This window comes from Heteronotia binoei, chromosome 1 (assembly GCF_032191835.1).
Source record: "Heteronotia binoei isolate CCM8104 ecotype False Entrance Well chromosome 1, APGP_CSIRO_Hbin_v1, whole genome shotgun sequence".
Classification (NCBI taxonomy): Eukaryota; Metazoa; Chordata; class Lepidosauria; order Squamata; family Gekkonidae; genus Heteronotia; species Heteronotia binoei.
The window spans coordinates 250,444,883-250,466,946 of NC_083223.1; the positions used below are offsets into that span (position 1 = coordinate 250,444,883).

The 22,064-nt window shown below is 45.0% G+C and overlaps 1 protein-coding gene across 1 annotated transcript; it reads right to left on the minus strand.

Annotated features, from left to right (window-relative positions):
- Positions 1-6,069: 6,069 nt before the first annotated feature.
- CFL1 (cofilin 1) lies at positions 6,070-12,131 on the minus strand. The gene is made up of 4 exons (XM_060252223.1): positions 11,890-12,131; positions 9,492-9,799; positions 7,940-8,016; positions 6,070-6,934 (listed from the first exon to the last, which is right to left on the minus strand). The coding sequence occupies exons 1-4, from the start codon at positions 11,890-11,892 to the stop codon at positions 6,822-6,824; spliced, it is 501 nt and encodes a 166-aa protein (XP_060108206.1). The 5' UTR covers positions 11,893-12,131; the 3' UTR covers positions 6,070-6,821.
- Between the last annotated feature and the right edge of the window lie 9,933 nt (positions 12,132-22,064).

The window sequence follows — 22,064 nt, forward strand, 5'->3', positions numbered from 1 at the left end:
TCTTAAATAAATAAATAAATAAATAAATAGCAAACCACGTAGGAATATCTCTTGCCTTGAAAACCATATCAGGTCGCCATAAGTCAGCTGCAACTTTAGTGTTTTTTACACACACACACCACACACAAATATGCCAATGATAATTGACACCATATGAATGAAAAAGAATTTACCATATCAATAAGTATGTATGTTGGAAACAGGAGGGGAGGTCAAGAAAAGAAGACTTTAAACATGTTTTGCCCATGCCCACTAGTTAAATAAGTTTGGGAAAGACAACTTGATAAAATTACTCAAATAATAGGATATGAAATCCCAAAAGACCCAAGACGTATATTTGTTGGGACTTAAGTTAAATTGTATTCCTGTCATAGATGCATCATGGTACTAGACTTCCTTTATACTGCTGCAAGAATGTTAGTTGAAGAGTGCAAAAAAATTATCTTGAATAAGGTGTGGGAGAGAGTAAGATCAACAAAGCTGACTAAATTATTTTATTTATTTTATCAGATTTATATCCCGCCCTCTCCTGACGGGCTCAGAGCGGCTAACAACAGTTAAAATTAGTTAAGGTAAGGGATAGACAAGCTAATCTCCTGAGTGTTGAAAACCTTTTTGTATGATTTTGGGAGGGAAAAGTTACATCTGTGCATTGATCTATGTAACTATGCAATATTTCGTAATTGTTTAGGTATTTGGGGAAATGATTTAGCTGGGGACTTTTAGGAGCACAGTAAATAATATTTATTACCAGGGCTGTTTTGGTACAAAAAACCCCAGCAGGAACTCATTTGCATATTAGGCCACACACCCTGACATCACACTTGTTTCACATAGGGCTTTTCTGCAGAAAAAGCCCAACAGGAACTCATTTACATATTAGGCCACACCCCCTGACACCAAGCCAGCCGGAACTGCGTCCCTGCTTTTTTAAAAAAGGCCCTATTTATTACTATTAATATTGTGAGACCTTTAATAAGCTGTTACATATATATTCTTCTTTGAATTTTTTTTAAAAGCTTGCGCTCATTGTTTGGTGATATTTTGGGTGACCCTGATCAAAAGGCACAACTCTGCTGTTGGCTTTAGGACAGTAGCTCCTCTTCCTCATTCCACCCAAAACGCCAAGGAACTCTGTCCATGCTCTAGGCAACCCCTCCCCCCCAAAACCAAAATCTTGCCTTTTTTCTAAGGAGGCCCAAGCACTTGCATGACTCATTTTAGATGTTAGCCATTACCTGTTGCCCCAGCAGTACAGAACAAAAGGCAATTTGCGTCACTAGGAGTGGAAGCTAGAAAGGGCCATGACTTTCAATCACATGCTTAATTGAGAGCAAAGCAGTAAGGAAAAGAAATTAGTCTTTGCAAATGTCCTCTGGGAAAGCAGCCCTCTATGTGAAGTACTGATAACAACAAAGGGCCCAGCCCTGAAGGTCATTTAGAACCTATATTTGGAGTAGATGACATGTTAAGTGTCAGATTAGGACCGGAGAGATCGGGGTTTGAATCCTCACTCAGCCATGGAAGTCATTGGGTGACCTGAGACTAGCTACTCTCCCTCAGCCTAATTTACCTTACAAGGCTGTTGTACAGAAATGGTGTGGGAGACAGCTCTGTACACCCCTCTGAACTGGTTGGAGGAAGTGTAACATGAAAACAGAATCTCGGAAAACTGAACACAAGAGGGCCTCTGAGCATATGCAAGCTCTAACTCTTTGGCCGCTTAGGAGTCAGCCCTGTCCACCAGAAGCCACAGAAGGAGAAAAGAACCCCATGCTTACACATTATATATCGCAGGTTGTCAAATAAGGTTAAGAATTTGAGAACTTAATTAGAACAGAGACAAGCATGCTATTTACAAAAAGTATCCTACTTTAAAAAGTTTCTTGAGGACAATATTACACAAAATATAAAATGTTCAAGTTGGACTTCCTGGTTGCAGCACTGGAATGCCAAAATATAGCCTAAAGTGTGCTTAAAAGCTACACTAAAACATGTATAGTGATTTAAATAGTGCCAATGTGCATCATGGCAAGTGGTAAGGAACTATAATCCAAGAAATCTCTACAAATCTGGCTCCTCTCTCGACAAATCTTAATCCTCTTCAATCTAGAGATACTAGAGATGTGTTTTATAGGGATGTTAAACCCTAACCTGAATAGATCAGGCTAGCCCAATCTCTTAACATAAACAGGGTTGGCCTTGGCTATTATTTGGAAGGGGGCCCTCCAAGAAATACCAGGGTCATGTTCCGCACGTTCCCCAGAGAGTACTGAGGTCGGGAACACAAAATCTCCTTACTATCCCTGGGCCGAAGGAAGCCCGTTTGAAATCCACCAGAGAAAGGGCTTTCTCTGTTATGGCCCCTACATGGTGGAATCAGCTGCCGGAAGAGGTGAGGGCCCTGCGGGACCTTGTACAGTTCCGCAGGGCCTGTAAGACGACCCTCTTCCGGCTAGCCTATACCTAGCTTGAGAATTTTAATGTAACTTGCCGGATTTCTTTCTTTTATATATAGTTGAAATATTTATTAATATTTATTAATATTTATTGATAACCATGGTTTTATCCGTTTTTATCTGTTTTAAATGTTGATCCCTTTATATGTTTAAGGACTGTAATTTTGTTGGATCTATCACTGGAAGCCGCCCTGAGCCACTTGTGGGAAGGGCGGGATATAAATCCCAAATAAATAAATAAATGAGGCGAGGCTGGCAACCACCTTAAAAACAAGTCTAGCGCACCACCTAATGGTGCATGATGCTAAAAGAGCTAGAATTTCTGACTGCCAGACAATCGTAGGATCTCCTGGCTATACTACAGGCACTGCCATATAATAATAACAGGCATGTTGTAAGGATTACTGAAAACATACACAAAGCGCTTTAAGCAACCCTATTTGTTACATCCCAGCTTTCCTTCAAGGAGCTAAGGACGATACACATGGCTTCTCCTCTCATTTTATTTTTACAGTCATCCTGTACAGTAAGCACATAAATTAGGTTGAGTAATTGGCCCAAAGTCAGTCTATGAACTTTATGGCTTCAGCAAGACCTGAGTTCAATCCCAGCAGAAGCTGGGTTCAGGTAGCCAGCTCAAGGTTGACTCAGCCCTCTATCCTTGCGAGGTCGGTAAAATGAGTACCCAGCTTGTCTAGGGAAGGCAATGGCAAACCACCCCGTAAAAAGTCTGCCAAGGAAATATCATGATGTGACATCACCCCATGGGCCAGTAACAACTTGGTGCTTGCACAGGGGAACTATGTTTACCTTTTTTTCCCCAAAGGTAAGCTGGCTGGCTTACATAACTCTGCAAATGCAAATCCATTAAGATACCCCCTCATGCAAGATTTAAATGCAGTTACAGGTATAGTGATAGACATGGGGGGGGGGGGGGAAGACACCTTTGCCTCTGTTATTAGATGGCACTTTTAAAAGGCTACCCAATGCAAAAGCCTTCCCACTATTTTAAGAGGAATCAAACAGGCACTCGGCAATATTCCCCAGCTCAATTGATTAAAAGTCCCACAAACATCTAATGGTGGCTTGGAAAATGCATTTAGTTATTTTCTTTCCACCTCTCCTTCCCCCCATCTATTTGCTTTCATTCCTTCTTTGCAGCTCTCAAACATCTGACATTTATTCTACGTGGCTCCTGCATTAAGCAAGTTTGGCCACCCCTGATAGTGGCATGACTTCTGACCTAGGCTTGGGCTTTGTACTTTGGCTCTTAGAATCCTCATCTCCCCCCTCCCCCAAGGAACTAGCGGCTCACTGAATACTACTGTTGGGGAGGGATAACAGGGAAGCTTTGACTGACATGCCCCACATGTAGATATTCCAGGGGTATCTAGTAAGCTGCTGTGTGAAATAGGATGGACTGGACAGACTGAGCAGTATGGTTGCTCTCACAATAAAACAGCTGATATTATAATGCTCCTGTATGGATCTATAGTGCGGCCTCATTTGGAATACTGCGTAGTTCTGGGCATTGCAGAGTGGAAAAAGTACAGAGGGAGGCAACCAAGAGGATTTAGAGAACTGGAGCACTTTCCCTATAAGGAAATAGTGAAGTCTGGGACTTTTTAGTTGAGAAGAGACACCTAAGGGGGAATATGACAGAGGCTTATAAAATTATGCATGGAGTGGAGAGAGTTGACAAAATTTTTCTCCCTCTCCCCAAATATCAGAATAAGAGGGCATCCAGTCAAAACTGATGGGCAGTAGGTTCAGGACAGACAAAAGTAAGTACTTGACACAAAGTGATTGAAGTGTGGAACTCACTGTTAGAGAATGTAGGATGGCCACAGGAATAGCTTGAAAAGGGGATAAATTCATGGAGGATAAGTCTATCAAGGGCTACCAACCTTCACATTCAAAGGCACTAAACCTCCAAAACCTGAAGCCAGAAGGCAGCATCAGAGGAACGCCTCGGCTTCTATGCGGTTGTTGGCTATCCAGAGGAACTGGTTGGCCACTGCGTAAGACAGATGCTGGACCAAATGGATCACTGGTCTAACCCAGTAGTCTCTCTTATGTCTTTTCAGGCCTCCATGCAATCCAGATATATAGCATCCCTCTGGCTGTACAGAAGAGACTAGGCCAGCCATATCTGCCAACAAATCATCTACTCTTCTGAACACTGCCACAGCCAAAACAGGAGGATGGACTGTGACAACATGATTCAGCTCCGTAAGGTGCCAAAGGCACCCAAACCAAGGCTGTGTGGACCACACCCAGGACTTTGGTCTCTCTTCTTTGGAAAGCCCAGGTAAGCAGGCCAGCCACACCTGGCGAGAAAACTGGAAAGCAAGACTTGAGCCAGTAAAGCAGGAAGAGTGTGTGTGTGTGTATAGTATCAGGGTGAGATAAGAGAGTGATCTGGGCAGGTATGGAGCCAGGAAAGACAAGATTCAATATTTAACTGCTGCTGCAGTACACTCAATGGAAGGCTACCCTTGAAAACTATTCAGATGGTTCACTCAGGGCAAATTGTGGCATCTTATCTCATCCTAAGGAGTGGTCTTGGAAACCCATTGCTCTAGACCTCTGGCATCAAGACAAACTCCTGTTATTACAGGCAACAAGCTGCTAGGTTTAAGCTAGCAAACTGAGCAAAGGCCTGTAGGCTTGTTGTGGTCACACAGACATTTCCACCTGAAAGGATTTCAAGCAGACTTCCTTGTGGGAGCCAGGAAAAAGAAATCACTGCCAGCTTGAGTGGCCAGTACAGCCCTTGGGCTATACCAAACAGGCTCACAAAGCTGCCTCCTCCCATCTGCCCACCTACCAACGAGGCACCGTCCCAGCCTTCTCATGCCTGTGTTCAGGTCAGACAGTACAGCCACGAGGTATTTGCTGTTAACTGCCCTCTTTCAGTTTCCTCATCACTGCAGACTCAAAGTTCAAACACAGTGATCATAGATGCCTTGAAGGCCTGACTGTAGGGTTGGCGAGGAAGCAAAGGTGAAAAATAGAATGTCGGTGTTCAGGGCCAGCCCTAAGCCGTCTGGTACCCTAGGCAAGGCTAACTTCTAGCTCCCCCCTCTCCACTGCTAATGTCACTGAGCCACATGGGGGACACACAATTTGTCACCCCCCAGAAAGCCAGCACCCTAAGCAATCACCTAGTTTGCCTAGTGGCAGGGCCGGCCCTGTCGGTGTTCTACTCCATTTTGCTCAACTTGAGGGCTTTGGCTATCCATCCTAAACTACTGGGCTACAAGCAGGCTTCGTTACTCTGTGGATTCGAGACTGAAAGCAACAGTTTTGTTAAGCTGGTTTGATCCTCATGCTTCTTTAAGTTATACAGAAGCAGGTTTAGGCTAACAGTACTTCCCAACCATGCTGGGTTAAACATTGGTTCAGCTCTCCTGCTTTCCCAGGGTTTCCATTTGAGCAAAATGTGCATATTTAGTCAACTGGCAGGAGTTCATTCACATACCTTGGCACAAGCTCTGGAATATTTTAGCACCAAGTTAAAAAACAAACAAACCATGTGCTTCATGTACTCTGCCCCACTTTTCCCCCCACCCCAGCTCAGGTGAGAAAGGAGCAGCAGACACCAGAATAGCATTAATTTTTGTTTTTTAATTGAAGGTCATTATTGGTGCTGCTTCCATATTTTGTTAAGTTCCACTGGGTGGGGCAATTCCACCCCCAACATTGAGATGGGCGCAACTTTTCTCCACAATATCTCATTTATACACAGTACTACAGACAAGCACAAAGCCACTATGGCAGATAAGGAGGGGGGGGGTTGGTCAGGGGAAGAGGGGAGGGAACGCAGCTGCCATTCCACATGATTTTCCAAACACACAGAGAGGAACCAATAAAAAAAAATTTACACATCAGGCATGATGGGACTGATTTTGGAATGAGGAGGGGCCCGCAGACCCCCTGGCCTTCAGATGCCCTCTCCCCCTTGAAGCCTTGGCCAGGAGCAGAGTCCTGCTTGGAGTGGTCCCATGGCTGGAATGGAGAAAATCAGATGGTCCCACAGAGGGGGAGGGGCAAAGGAGGCAGCCAAGGACTGGGGCCCAGAGAGGAATGTCAGTTGAAAGACTGGGCCTGGAAAGGAGTGGGGAGGCGTGAGAGAAGAGTTGTCGATGGTTTGGCAAGTTTCAACAGCAGCTGCAAGGTTGGGGGGCAGCTGCTTTTACAGGAGGGGAGCACCAGACAGGTGAAGATGAAAAGGCAGAGAACTGGAACGTAACTAAAAAGGAGGAGCCCACCCCACATCCCGCCCACCAACCCAAAAACGGTAGCACAGGGCCATTAACATGGAAGCTCCGAAGACACTGGCACAACAGGGGAGGGGGCTCACAAGGGCTTGCCCTCCAAGCTGGTGACGGCACTGCCGCCCAATTTTTCCGCCAGGGTACAGCGGTCCTTCACTTCCTCGTAGCAGTTTGCTTGCAATTCGTGTTTGATCCCTGCAAAGGGAAGAAAATAAAGAGGTGGGAAGTGAACAGGCAGTTTCCCAGTGCTGTCTTGGTAATCTAGCGCTTTCCTCCCCTCCTTCCCATCCACCCCTGATGCTAGCTGCCTGGAGACAGAACAAAGACTGCTCGGGGGGGGGGGGGAACCATTCTCAGCCAGCAGAACTGAACAGCAATCTCATCCTGAAGGAAGGGGTTGGGAGAGTCACCAGAGCAGCAACAAGCAGAAAGTTATCCATCCTTTACCCCTGTATTTGGCCTACCCTCAGTTACACTGCCATCTCTTGTAAGAAGCCAGCTGGAAACTTGAAGTTACTGGTCAGAACACACCACGTCAGAATAGCTAAGCCTATAACCCACAGCTCTTTGGAGGAAGGGTTGGCTAAAAACCACAACTGATGGGGAACCTCCCCCCACCCCAGCCCTTCACCATCCAACTCTCAGCAACAGAAGGGTGCTTGTTATTTGGGCCCAGCCTGCAATTCAGTTCAGAGCATCTGCAGCCATTCTGCCCACCTAACTGCTGCACAAATCCTAGAGACTAAGGTTCGGATTTTTTTTTAAAGTGATCCTCTGAAAGATAAAAAAGGCAAGAGCTAAAAAGACCAGACCAACCGCATGGAGCAGTGCCACAAAACTGTATTTGAAGCCCTTCTGGACTTGACACAAAGCTGGCTCCCAACTTCAGCTTATAGCAACTAGCATTTGTTGAGGGACAAATACAGTATAAGGTACTTCTTAAAATCTAGTGCTATAATTACACAAAATTAGGAGTCATGGCATCAAAATGCTCCACAGGCACTGCCCACCAGAAGTGTTCGCAGCCTGCTAATCTCAAATGACAGGATGCAGTGAGCGATGAAGCAGTCTGCACAAGCCTAGCGCTCCAGGGCTGAGCCACAAGCCACTTCATGGCTTTCAGGCAACACAGTATTGAGACATGGGGTCAAACATTGGAAATAGTATCAGCATCCCTGGATTATATCCATGTTTGCTCACCTGTAAGTTTCTTCTTGATGGCATCCTTAGAACTGGCATAAATCATCTTGCTCTTGAGGGGGGCACACTCAGGCGCCCTGTAGGTAGAGAACAGCAACCTTAGTACAACAGGAGCCACAGCAACTCAACTCTGGAGCAGAGGAGGAACAGCTTGCAGTCTAAAGGAACAGGTTTCTGGCCAGCAAACAGGCCTGAATACAGAAGGGGACAGCCTGTGGCTGTTACTGCCTGCTAACCCCCAAGTCAAAGAGATAATTCCTCAGACAAGGAGCCCTCATCTATTTCCTTTTAACATCTGTACCCTCAAGTATACTGCATGTATCTTTTAGAACATGGTTCCCAACAAATGTAAGAACACACACAAAACACTCATTAGTATGTATGTAGTCGCATTCCTTAGTGGTGTGCAATGCAGTTTCCAGAGTTAAACATTACACAGTTAATGCACTCTCGCAACACTACAATTAAGTATTTGAACAAAAAGTACCATACGGCACAAAGCTTCTATATGCCCATGATGTCAGCTTGGGTGATCTTCTAAAAGCAACCACAACGCTACTGGGTGGGAAGGGAGCAACACGTTCACACCTGACCTACCTCTATCTACATTTCTTGTCCTTACTGCAGACATTAATGCCAGCATGCACTCACTGGGTGCTAGAGATATCTGGGATTGTGGCATATCCTATTCTATATTCCCAAGATTCACAAACTGTGGAAATTGACACCTTGTCCTCAATATAAACAGCCTTCCAAGAATGCTACAACCAGGAGGAAAACCCCAGAGCTACACTGAAGAAATAGATTGGTCTTTATAACATGCTTTTTTCTATCCTACGAGGTGGTGTACAATTGCCTTCCCTTCTTCTCTCCATAAGAGACACCTTGTGATGTTGGTGGGGCTGAGAGTTCTGACAGAACTGTGCCTGATCCAAGGTCACTCAGCTGGAGGAGTGCAGAATCAAACCCAGAATCAAACCCAGTTCTCCAGAATCAAACCTCTCTGAACCACCACACAATGGAAAAGCTCTGGGCCCTCCACTCCAGTAACCTCCTACTTACAAGGGGCCTGTCCTCAACTTATTCTGAAATAGGAACTACTCTTGGTTCAGTACTTCTCCCACACCTCACAGCGAAGAACATTCAGCAGTGCATGAGATACAGAATAAGCTGCTTACAGAGACCTGGAAGCAAGGCTGGGTAGGCAGCTGCTGGGGAACTGGTGACAAAGCAGTCCTCTGCCATGCCTTCTGTCACTTTCTCACCAGCCTGAAAGAGACTCTGGAATAGAATCTCAACCACAGTAAGATATTATATTGCAGGGGTGGCCAACGGTAGCTCTCCAGATGTTTTTTGCCTACAACTCCCATCAGCCCCAGCCAGCATGGCCAAGGGTTGGGGTAGGCAAAAAAACATCTGTAGAGCTACCGTTGGCCACCCCTGTTAATATTGAAATTTCGAAGAAATATGGAGCCATGCTTAAGATTCTGAGAAAGCATCAGAATGAGAAAAGTCTTGGTACCAACTTGGAAGAGGAGAAAGAGTTCCTCACCAGAAGATAAAGACGAGGTCTTCCTTTTTGCTCTCCTTGGTCTCATAGGTGGCATCATAGAGAGCATAGCGACAGTCACGGTCAGGCAGCATCTTGACAAAATGCAGGTATGGGTCATCAACGGTGTCCCCAACATCTCCCACCAGAATCTCCTTTCCCTCTTCCAGGATAATGGTCTTCTTGTCTTCACTCAGGCAGAAGAGCACAGCCTTCTTGCGTTTTTTCACCTCCTCTGGGGTGGAAGCCTTACGAACTTTCATGTCATTGAAGACTTTGATGACTCCATCAGAAACAGCTACACCAGATGCCTGCCAAGGAGAAGGAATGGGGTTCAGCAGTGGCCACGTTGGAGTCACCACAGTAACCAGCACCAGGGTGTAATGTCCAAGGAAAGCTCAAAAATGAAGGCCTATGAATGCCTGATTGCAACAAGAAAGCCTCATCAGATGAAGGAGACAAGGCTTAAGCAATTCTCTTGAGCTTGGAACAGGCAAAGGGAACCATCCTATGGCTATACTGCAAATGCACACGGTATGTCAAACTAGCCTCTGCCCTTCTTTTTTGCACTGCAGAAGTGATCAGAGCATCACTGAAGAACTTCTTTCACAAACTCAGCAAACAAACTCAGAACAAGATTTCACAAACTCAACAAACAGGATTAGGGCAAGAAGATTTTGGGCTACCAAAGCTAGCCAGAATTTTAACTATCAGCTGAGAAAACTAAAGATTGCTGGTGTCTGAACATTCCCTAGCTACCCCCATCCTGCTCAATGCTGTGACTAGTGCTTGATTCTAATGTGTCAACATTTTGAGGCATCCTTGTAAAAAGTTGGACAACTTCCAAACAAAGCCCTCAATTATCCTTTAAAAAGGGCACAGAGGCAGCATTCCTGTAACGACCGCATACAGGAAAACAGTTCTGTCAGTTCCCACCTGTCATAATATGGAACGGCACACATAGGCAATATCAGGGTTGGGACGGTGGCTCAGTGGTAGAGCATCTGCTTGGTAAGCAGAAGGTCCCAGGTTCAATCTCCAACACCTCTAACTAAAAATGGTCCAGAAAAGTAGGTGTGAAAAACCTCTGCTTGAGAATCTGAAGAGCTGCTGCCAGTCCGAGTAGACAATACTGACTTCGATGGACCAAAGGTCTGATTCAGTATAAGACAGCTTCAGATGTTCATATATATTCATAACCAGTTCTGAAGAGCAGTGCTCTTTATGGAACACTCCAGAAAACGAGCTGAAAGGAAAGTTGGTTCATTACCTCATTTATGGGGTGAAAAGAAAGCAAGGTGGAAGAGAACAAGCTACAGCATAAGAGCAGCCACGCTACCGGGAGGCGGCTCCTTGTCTTGGGTACCAGCTCCAGAAAAGGAAGTCGAATTGTACTGCATGGCCCAAAGGAGGGGGGCAGCAGAGGAGGGCTGAAAAGCCAGCAGAAAGGGAAACCAGGAATAGCATGATGTTCCCTTTGTCAGTTACATTAGTCTGAGTACCTAGCAGCTTTTGACATGAAATGCACAATTGCTATAAAGTCCCATCACTGAAAAAGGAGACAGCCTTAGTTAATAGCATCTTGGGGAAAAGACAGAGTGTACATTGGGGATAGATTTCAAGTTCAACCCATGAGAAAGCATTTCAGTATGGGGGGGAGCACCTACTACAAACGCAGACCTCCGCGGTTCTCTTTCCAGGACTGAAAGGAGTTTTGGCAAGCTAGTAGCTCAGGAGTAGCTGAGGCAGCACAAAGTGGAAACCACTGCACAAGGGAAGCTGTTGAGGAAGACTACATCTAGGGCTCCGATTAGCATATGCTGGGGCGAGAATGATTTGCAGGTTCACCCCACCCCCACCGGGTGCGAGCCCTAGACTAAATGACAGCAGCATCAGCCTACCCTCTGCAGTTTTGCATTGCTTGCAAAGGATGCTTGTTAGACCAAAGGGCGGGGAGAGGGGGCCCTAGAAAGGAAGGAAAAGGAGACAAGGGGAAATAACGTGAGCCAAAATTTCCATATTCCCCTCCCAGACTTACAAATGCAAGAACAAAAGCTAATGCAAGCGCGAAAGGAAGAAGGCTCATAGTCGGAGCTCGACTTTCTGGATTCCAACCTCAGAACGCAGGAAAAGGTCCCCAAATTTGGGGTGCTGAAGGAATAGCAGAGAGGGAGCAAACTAGGGGGTCGCCCCCTCCCTTCTTAATCGCCCCCTCCCAACAGCCACGTGACTAGTAAGAAGGCTGCAGAGGCGACGCTCAGGTGAAGGGAGAAGCGCATTTTAACACCCCCTCCAACAGGCGGGGAAGGGGCCCCCAGGAGCCCCCCACAAAATGGCGGCCAGGAGACAAGATGGCGGCTATTGCGGGAGGGGCGAGAGGCCGGGGGGCACAGGTTCTTACCATGGTGCTGTGGGCGAGGGAGGGAAGGAGGAAGGGTGGATAGGCGGCGGAGGTCCTTCTAGAGCAGCTCCTCGCAGTCTAAGCTTCCTCAGCGGCGACTTCGGCTTGGTCTGCGCGTCAAGCGGGGCCTGAATGGAACTGATGCCCTGCCCCGCCCCAGCTCCGCGCTTCCGCTTTAAGCCACCCTCCAGTAAGCGCCGCTTCCGGTACGGTCACAAAGGGGTACTTTGGGAAACGGAGTCCTTGTCCTCCTGTCTTGGGCGCACTTTCGCCGACCTCCCCCGGAGCCTTGTGGGAATAGTGGAACTGCGGGTTCTCCTTCTGGAGCCGGCTTTGTGTTCTGTCCCCCAGGGTGGTGGGGGGGCCATCCTCCCGGTCGATGGGATATGCAGCCTTAGCAAGAAAGCTAATAGCAAGGGAAGTGTACAAGGATTCAAACTTATGTTTTGTTGGTCAGGCTTGTGTTCAGGAGCTCTGCTGTTTGTTTTTTTCCACCGGCCACCGCATGTGCCTAGAGGAACTCTGACAAAGTGCAGAAAGCATTTGGCTTCCTCATCGCCTCTTTATCCACGCTCCTCCGATTAGTTTTAGGAGACTTCAGGTCCAGAAACTGTTTTTCAGAAAGCGAAGGAGATGGCAGCGAGGTTTAAAAAAAAAATTATTTGGTTTTTTAAAAAACGTTAACCCTTGTCAGCGCGGAGTGCTACTGAAATGAAAGCCATGCAACAGCAAACCAAATCCAAGATTGCAAAAAAGCGGGGTTGGGGCTAGAACTATGAACTCTGCAGACACGGTTTTTCAGACAGTTATTATAAGAATGAAATAGCCCTGGCTCTGGAAAGCTTCGGCAACAATACACTCCGCTTATGCAGCGCAATGAAAAAATAGGTTGCAGCGGTCGCAGAATGGAGCGTGCCATGTCAGACTACAGGGGAAGGGGGTTACATTTTTCAAAGTTCCCCTACATTAATCATTCTCTGGAAATGGAAATTAGCGTGGATTGCTAAAGGTTTATCTAAACGCTTTCCCCCAGATAGGCTGCTTTCTGGCTTGGAGGGCATTTTTACATGAATGTAAGAAGAGTCCTGCTGGATCAGGCCAATGGTCCATTCAGTCCAGCATCCTGACTCACACAATAGCCAACCAGTTCTTCTGGACCGCCAACAACAGGGCGTAGAGGCACAGACTTTCACCTGGTACTGCCTCCAGGCTCTGGTATTCTGAGGATTAGTGCCTCTGAATGTGGGAATTCCCCTCAGTCACCACAATTTATCCTCCGTGAATGTGGGAGTTCCCTTCAATCACTATGACTTATCCTCTGTGAATCTATTTAATCCCCTTTTAAAGCTGTTTATTCTTGTGGCTATCACAACATCCTCTGGCAGCGAATTCCACATTTTAATCATTTTCTATGTAAAGTAGTATATCCTTTTGTCCATCCTGAATCTATTGCCTGTCCGCTTCATTGGATGCCCCTGAGTTCTAGTATTTTGGGAGAGGGAGAAAAAGTTCTCATTGGCCTATTATGCACACACGTCTTACTGAAGATTTTTCAGAGCAGCATGCCTTTCATCTTGGTTTTGGATTCTGTGCCCACCTTATGCACAGTTCTTTTTCCTCCTGTGTATTTATTCTGCAGCTACAATTTTTTTTAAAATGCACTTTTCTAAATCAGGGTGCAACATCAGTTCTGATGTGGGGGAGTGGCACCCAAAGTTTTTTTTAATTTTATTATGCAGTGGCCCTTTTGCAGCTGTGCAGTAGCATCTACCAAATGCCTTCCATTTAAATCCTCATGATTCAGGTTTTGCACAAGCATATTAGCATTAGTTCCTTGAACAAAAGGAAACAGAAAAGAATGCAGACAAAGAGGGAAACCCCCACAGTTGAAACTGACCAGACTCTCTCCCCTCCAAGTCATCTTTTTTTTCCAAACTGAAAAATTCCAGATTCTTGCCCTCCTCTGCACTTTTTCCAGCTCTGCAGTATTCTTTTGGAGATATAATGACCAGAACTGTACATAGTATTACAAATGAGGCTGTACCATAGATCTATACAGGGGCATTACAATATCCGCCATTTTAGTCTCAATCCCTTTCTTCATAATCCTTAACATAGTGTTTGCCTTTTTCACTGCTGCAGCACATTGGGTTGACACTTTCATTGAGCTATCCACTATGACTGCACGATCTTTTCCGCTCTCAAGTCTCAGCAAGTTGAAGGTGGGATTTTTTGTCCTAATGTTCATCCCCTTACATTTACCAAAACTGAACTCACTCAGTTTGTGGAAGTCTTCTTGGAGCTCTTCACAGCCTTGTTTTTCACCATCCTGAATAATTTTTGTGTCCTATGCAAACTTGGCCATTACACTACATACCACTAGTTTCAGATGATTTATATTAAATACTGGGTTTGATGGAAATAATGAGGACTCCCACAGTAGTGATCAGCATCTTTTACTAGTGATTCAGCATAACTATTACAAGCATGGCAAACCCCCAGACCCAGTTATATACAGTGAAGCTCTACCCCACTGTAAATCCATAGGTGTATTCAAACTTCACCTCATTCCCCCTATAGGTAGTCCATGGCAGCCTGGCCAACTGGACCGCAGCTGTTTCAATCCTACCTTTCTATTGGGTTGAAGTTTATATCATATAGAAATACTAAGATACCACAGAATACACACTCATCCTAGTTTCTACATAAGCAACAAAAATAAAGGTCAGTGCAGAGTTGCCAATCCTCAGGTGGTGGCTGGAGATATCCTGCTATTATAACTGATCTCCAGGTGGAAGAGATTGATTTGATTCTTTTCTTTGCTGTTTGTAGACTTTTTAAACTGAGCCATTCAGAGAGCTCAGTCAACATGGCTGAACTTCTGCATCTTCTTTGTTTGGAAGCATATATAATGGAGGCCATCTTGAAAGTGTTCCATGTTCATGTCTGTAAATAATAATTGGTCCTGCCTGGATTTATATCTGGAAGTAGCCATGTAGAACTGTTTGTGTGCTTTCCATTTTTATTTTGCCTTTTGCCACTCTAGCTCTGTTACAAGGTTTGCAGCACAGCTAATATTGGGTTTCTTTTTCTCCTTTTATAGAAAGATTATAATAAGGCTGTGCTGACTGTCTAAAAGAACCAGCTGGTGGCAGTTTAGAGTTTGTGTAAGCTTTGGATTGTCGATCTGGTCAAGGAGAACTAGTTTGACAGTACAGTTTAGAAGGACAAGCAACCTGGCCTAGTTCCATACACTGAATTCTTCCATGCTTGCCTACCCAGTGAGTCTCAAAGTAGAGCATCTGAGGAAGTTAACTCTGACTCAAAAAAGTTTATAGTGGACTAAATGTTGCTAGTCTTTGAGGTGCTACACAGGACCCCTGTTTACAAAGCTGAATGGTTTGAATCTGAGTGGTTTGAATCTGAATTTCTGATGTTCAAAATCTAAGCTATAATTTGGCTCTACAAAATTCCAGAATGATAACGGTGGGATTAGTAGTGGTACTCCATGTTTTATAATATTATAGATTATCAACAGATTTTCATTAGATTTCACATGGAAAAGAGTCCCACTTCAAATTAGCTAACTCTGGAAAAAATTCCTCTGTGAAATTTGGGAAGATTTATATACATCTGGAGGAAATGGTGATCTCACCCCCAAATCTGATTAAAATGTTTTTTCTATCATAGTTCTCTGTACCCAGTTTTCAGAAGACAAACATGCTTCTTTTATATTCCAAAAATGTGGTGCTGCTTTCCGAATATACCAGTTATTAAAAATGCAAAACCACCAAAACCTTCCCCCCCCCCAATAAAAAACACTTCTATTCAAAGTAGGGATGCAAAAATAGTGTTTGGGTTTTTAAAAAAATGATCTAGCAGAGGCTGAGTCCAACATCTTCAGAAACAGACCAGTTACAGATTATGTATTATAGTTCTCTGTACCCAGTTTTCAGAAGACAAACATGCTTCTTTTATATTCCAAAAATGTGGTGCTGCTTTCTGAATATACCAGTTATTAAAAATGCAAAACCACCAAAACCTTCCCCCCCCCCCAATAAAAAACACCTCTATTCAAAGTAGGGATGCAAAAATAGTGTTTGGGTTTTTAAAAAAATAATCTAGCAGAGGCTGAGTCCAACATCTTCAGAAACAGACCAGTTACAGATTATGTATTATGTGAGACAAGAACCTATACTGGCAGCAAAAGAGGTGGTAATAGGTAAGACTTTTCAATAATTCTTAGGGTGGTTTCCTCAGCTGGTGAGTTGATCTGTGACCAAAGGCCTTCTCCGCCCATTGTGTCATTTTACAAGCTTCCATATGTCTCACTACTCCTCTCCCAGTCTTTAATATTTATCACCTAGTCACCTGTTCCTCATAAGGTAGATCTTTTAACTGTCTGTAATATTCTTCCTGGGAGATCAAGATAAGACTCTGCTGCTGACCTTAACAGTTACATTTCCTCCAGCGCAAAATGGGAAAAGAAATACACCCCCCCCACAAACACCCTACAGATTTCTCAACTGGAAGTTTCCTCTGAACCAAATCATTTGACCCTCTGCTCTTGAGAGAGGCATTATTGGGACTCCCATGGTAAGAAAGAAAGCTCACAGTGCAGTGGCTTTGCAGCTAAGCCAGGAATCATAGAATTAGTTCTGCAATTAACTCTTTTCATATTTTCGCCCTACCCTTCCTCCAATAAAGCGATACACAAGGTTCTGCCCTCCTCCAGTCAATGCCATACGATAAGTACAGGCCTACCTTGCAGGGTTGTTTTATGCATATTCACCAAATAGTTGATAGGAGTCCCTTTAAACAGTCCTACGTGCTAGATAAGTGCTGAGCTATTCTAATGGTTGAGGCTGGGTGAGTGGGCGTCAACACAGCAGATGAGGTTCAATGTGGCCAAGTGCAAAGTAATGCACATTGGAGCCAAGAATCCCAGCTACAAATACAAGTTGATGGGGGTGTGAACTGGCAGAGACTGACCAAGAGAGAGATCTTGGAGTCGTGGTAGATAACTCACTGAAAATGTCAAGACAGTGTGCGATTGCAATAAAAAAGGCTAACACCATGCTGGGAATTATTAGGAAGGGAATTGAAAACAAATCAGCCAGTATCATAATACCCCTGTATAAATCGATGGTGCGGTCTCATTTGGAATACTGTGTGCAATTCTGGTCACCGCACCTCAAAAAGGATATTATAGCATTGGAAAAGTCCAGAAAAGGGCAACTAGAATGATTAAAGGGTTGGACACTTTCCCTATGAAGAAAGGTTAAAACGCTTGGGGCTCTTTAGCTTGGAGAAACGTCGACTGCGGGGTGACATGATAGAGGTTTACAAGATAATGCATGGGATGGAGAAAGCAGAGAAAGAAGTACTTTTCTCCTTTTTTCACAATACAAGAACTCGTGGGCATTTGATGAAATTGCTGAGCAGTCTGGTTAAAATGCATAAAAGGAAGTACTTCTTCACCCAAAGGGTGATTAACATGTGGAATTCACTGCCACAGGAGGAGGTGGTGGCGGCTACAAGCATAGGCAGCTTCAAGAGGGGGTTAGATAAAAATATGGAGCAGAGGTCCATCAGTGGCTATTAGCCACAGCGTGTGTATATATATATATATATATATATATATATATATATATATATATATATATATATGTGTGTGTGTGTGTGTGTGTGTGTGTATAATTTTTTTTTTTGGCCACTGTGTGACACAGAGTGTTGGACTGGATGGGCCATTGGCCTGATCCAACATGACTTCTCTTATGTTCTTAATGGTAGGAATCAATCTGTATGGATACCACTCAGGGGCTAGGGTTGCCAACTTCCAGGTGGGCCCTGGCATTATCCCAGACTTACAACTGGTGTCCGATCTATAGAGATCAGTTTCCCTGGATAAAGTGGCAGTGTTGGAGGGCAGACTCTATGGCATTATCTCTGTGTTGTGCACTGTCCCCTCCCAAATTCCACCCTCCCCAGGCATTACCCCCCCAACCTTCAGAGCTGACTGCCCTGTTGCCAGTCTGGGCTGTATAGGCCAATGTTTATACCTATGTGGGTAGCTTTACATACATTTTGCTTTTCAATGTCCGTCTTTGACGCCACGTAGTTTGGCTCTCTCCCCTTTTCAGAAATGAATTGGGGAAGGGAATGCAAGTTACACATTAGATAATTGCTCCAGTACTATGACAGCCAGTTTGGTGTAGTGGTTAGGAGCGCAAACTCTAATCTGAGAGAACCAGGTTTTACTACCCACTTCTCCACATGCAGCTGCTGGTGTGACCTTGGGTCAGTCACAAGTTCTCTCAGAGCTGTTCTTTCAAGAGCAGTTTCTGTCAGAGCTCTCTCAGCTCCACCTACCTCACAGGGTGTCTGTTGAGGCAAAGGGAAAGGAGATTGTAAACTGTTCTGAGACTCCAAGTGAAGGGCAGAGTATAAATCCAACCCCTTATTTTTCTAAGTGAGAGGGTGATTCTGAGGTCTCAGGGGGAAGAAGAATGAATCTGAATCATGCACAGCCCCCTTGGCATTTTGGAAATTTGAGTGGCAGGCCTTTCATGAAGGCTTCCTGCCTTGGCCCTTAAGAACATAAGAGAAGCCATGTTGGATCAGGCCAGTGTCCCATCCAGTCCAACACTCTGTCACACAGTGGCCAAATAAACCAGGTGCCATCAGGAGGTCCACCAGTGGGGCTAGGACACTAGCCCTCCCACTGCTGCCCCCAAACACCAAGAATAAAGGCCATCACATGCCCCAGACAGAGAATTCCATCTATACATTGTGGCTTATAGCCACTGATGGACTTTAGTGCCCTGAACTTGAGGCACAACACAATAGACTGAAAGGATCCAAAAATCTGCATCCCAATTGGCTGTTTAATTCAAACTGGCCAATCAGGCAGCAGTATCAGGGGATCCCAGGATCTCTGCATCATGTGATCTCTGTGTCATGGGGGCAGGATTTCCCCTGCTCCAATTGTATATATTGCTGCATGTTCTGCATGCTGGGCTGTAGTTTGTTGATGCTTTAAAAAGATGCTGAATCACTATGCTGGCTGAACTCACTACTTAACACAGACCTACTTAACCGACTACTTAACACAGAATTAGCACCAAATTGTTTAAACTGTTTTAAATTGTTTAATGTTTAATTTAACTGTTTTGATTGTTATTCCATCATGTTTTGTGAGTCGCCTTGAGTCTGCTTCGGTGTGGAGGGCGGGATATAAATCAAATAAACTAAACTAAAACCTCTGCTCTTTATGTTTATCCAACCCCCTATTGAAGCCATCTATGTATGTAGCTGCCACCACCAATTTTCCCTCTAAGCTGCAGAGTCTTGTGAGCAAAAATTCTACTTTGTGAGCTGCTGGTATTAAAGTTGTGAGCCACTGGCAATAAAGTTGTGAGCTACTGCATAAATTATTGTGCTCTGGGGTCATCCTTCCTGAGCTAAGACAAAAATGTGTGAGCTGGAGGCTAAAAATCTGTGAGCTAGGTCATGCTTACTCAGAGAGAACACTGGCCACCACCTCCTGTGGCAGTGAATTCCATGTGTTAATCACTCTTTGGGTGAAGAAGTACTTCCTTTTATCTGTTCTAACCCGACTGCTCAGCAATTTCATTGAGTTCTTGTATTGTGAGAAAGGGAGAAAAGTACTTCTTGTATTGTGAGAAAGGGAGAAAAGTACTTCTTTCTCTACCTTCTCTATCCCATGCATAATCTTATAAACATCTATCATGTCACCCCGCAGTCGACGTTTCTCCCAGCTAAAGAGCCCCAAGCGTTTTAACCTTTCTTCATAGGAAAAGTGTTCCAACCCTTTAATCATTCTAGTTGCTCTTTTCTGCACCTTTTCCAATGCTATATCTTCTTTGAGGTGTGGTGATCAGAATTGTACACAGCACTCCAAGTGAGGCCTCACTATCGATTTATATAGGGGCATTATGATATTGGCTGATCTGTTTTCAGTTCCCTTCCTAATAATCCCCAGCATATTTTTAATTGCAGTTGCACACTGTCTCAACATTTTCAGTGAGTTATCTACCACAACTCCGGGATCTCTCTCAGTCCCTGGACAGTTTGGACCCCACCAACATGTATTTATAGTTAGGATTTTTGGCCCCAATATGCATTACTTTGCACTTGGCCACACTGAACCTAATTTGCCACATTGATGCCCAATTGCCCAGCTTCAACTGATCCCTTTGGAGTGTCCCACAATCTTCTCTAATTCTCAGCACCCTGAACAACTGATCCCACTTGCAATGTTTAAGCTGTGCTTTGGGTTCCCTCTGTCTCTGGTCTGTCTGGTCTATTACAGGATGGAGTGATCAGCTGTTCCTGTTTCCCATCAGGGAAGCTCCCACATAATTGCCTGGTGGTGATCAGAGCTTGCCACAGTGGCTAAACAGGCAGCTATTCGTAAGCCTGCTTCACTTTCTTCTTCCCTGCCTGCTGATGGCAGTTCTTCAAGCTGCTGCTCTTTTTTGTTCCTCTAAATGACTCTTCAAAACTTTGTTGTTGAGCACTGCCTGAATCACACCCCCTCTGTTTTCTTTACCTGCCTTCCTGCTCTCATCTGACTTGCCTGTCACAGTTTCTTATCAGTTCCTGACCTCTCCCTTCCTTCAGTATTACCCGTCTGAAACCTCACCTTTGTGTTCTGAACACTACCGGGTGAATACAGTGTTTGGTAGCAGTATATTAGAGTTGCCAACCTCTATGTGGGGACTGCAGATTTCCCAGAATTACAACTCATCACTAGCCAACAGAGATCTGTTCCCCTGGAGAAAATGGACATTGGTCTCTATGACATTGTAACCTTCTGAAGTCCCCCCCCCAAGCCCCACCCTCCCCAGGCTCCACCCCTTAAATCTCCAAGAATTTCCCAGCCTGGAGGCGGCAGCCCTATTATAGCTCTTGCATGTCCTTTTTAGAAGCTGGGGTGGGGGGTGTGGGGCTGTCTTCCACAGCATGAATCAGGTCCGTGTGTCCTCCTAGCATCAGCAGTGTTATAGCATCAGACAACACCTCCTAAAAAACAGGAGGATGTAAGTAACTGAGGTTGGATCTATAGCAGAATGAGGGATTTCTTAGTTACAGGACAGGAGGAATAACCTATTTCTTAAGGCTGCCTGCAAGTAGAAAACCAGCGCACCTAAGAGAAATATTGTAGCCCATCCTTTTCCTTTCAGGGTATGTTTATTGTTTATAGGGGGTCTGGGTATGTAGAGGAATGTCCAGAAAGATGACGTTACCTCAGTCTCAAGTGTCCAGCCTACCTTCTCCTGCACATGTAAAGTAGACCTAAAAGATGCACATAGGGAGAGAATGCACCACATTGATCTTGGAGGATGGGCATGCAAGGGTAGAGCTGCATGGACTATGTGTCCAAATTCCCATGCAACTCTTCCGCTACCTGCATACATATACAGATTTTTTAGCCACCTTTGTATCATTTGTTCTTTTGCCAGTCATGCAAAGAAATTCAAAGGCTGCCAGCACAATAAAGCCCCATAAAAATGTTATATAGCTCTTTCTGCAGCCACAGCCCACACGTGTTCAAACATAGCCACGAGGGCTAGAAAGTGGCTTCCTTTTGAACAAAACCTTCTTGTACAGAACCACACCCTTGTACACATACTGGCTGGGCTTGGATGCCCTGCAGGCCTTTACCAGACAAAGAAGACTATGTTCTCCCTCTCCATTAGTTAGGCTTGCCAACCTCCAGATGGGTCCTAGAGATCTCCTGGAATTACAACTGATCTCCAGACTACAAAGATCAATTCCCCTGGAGAAAATGGCAGTTTGGGATGATGGATGCTATGGCATTATATTCTGCTCAGGTTCTTCCAGTCCTCTCCATATCTCCAGAATTTTCCAACCTGGAGTTGGGAAGGGAACCCTCCCACCAAGGCATCAGTCATGAAGGCAGCGCTGTAATCTGCAAAATGGCACCTGCCATCTGGAAGCAGGTTGATGAAGCGTTGGTGGGGGTTGTCACCAGCCGTCCCTACTATGATCTCCTTGCCTGCATCTACAATTTGTCTGTTGTCACTCGCTGCTTATGTGAAACAGCACAGCTTTCTTGCATTGCTGGGCCTCTTATGAAGCAGCTCTCTCACACACCTTCATGGCCTCCAAGCCTTTGAGGACTTCAT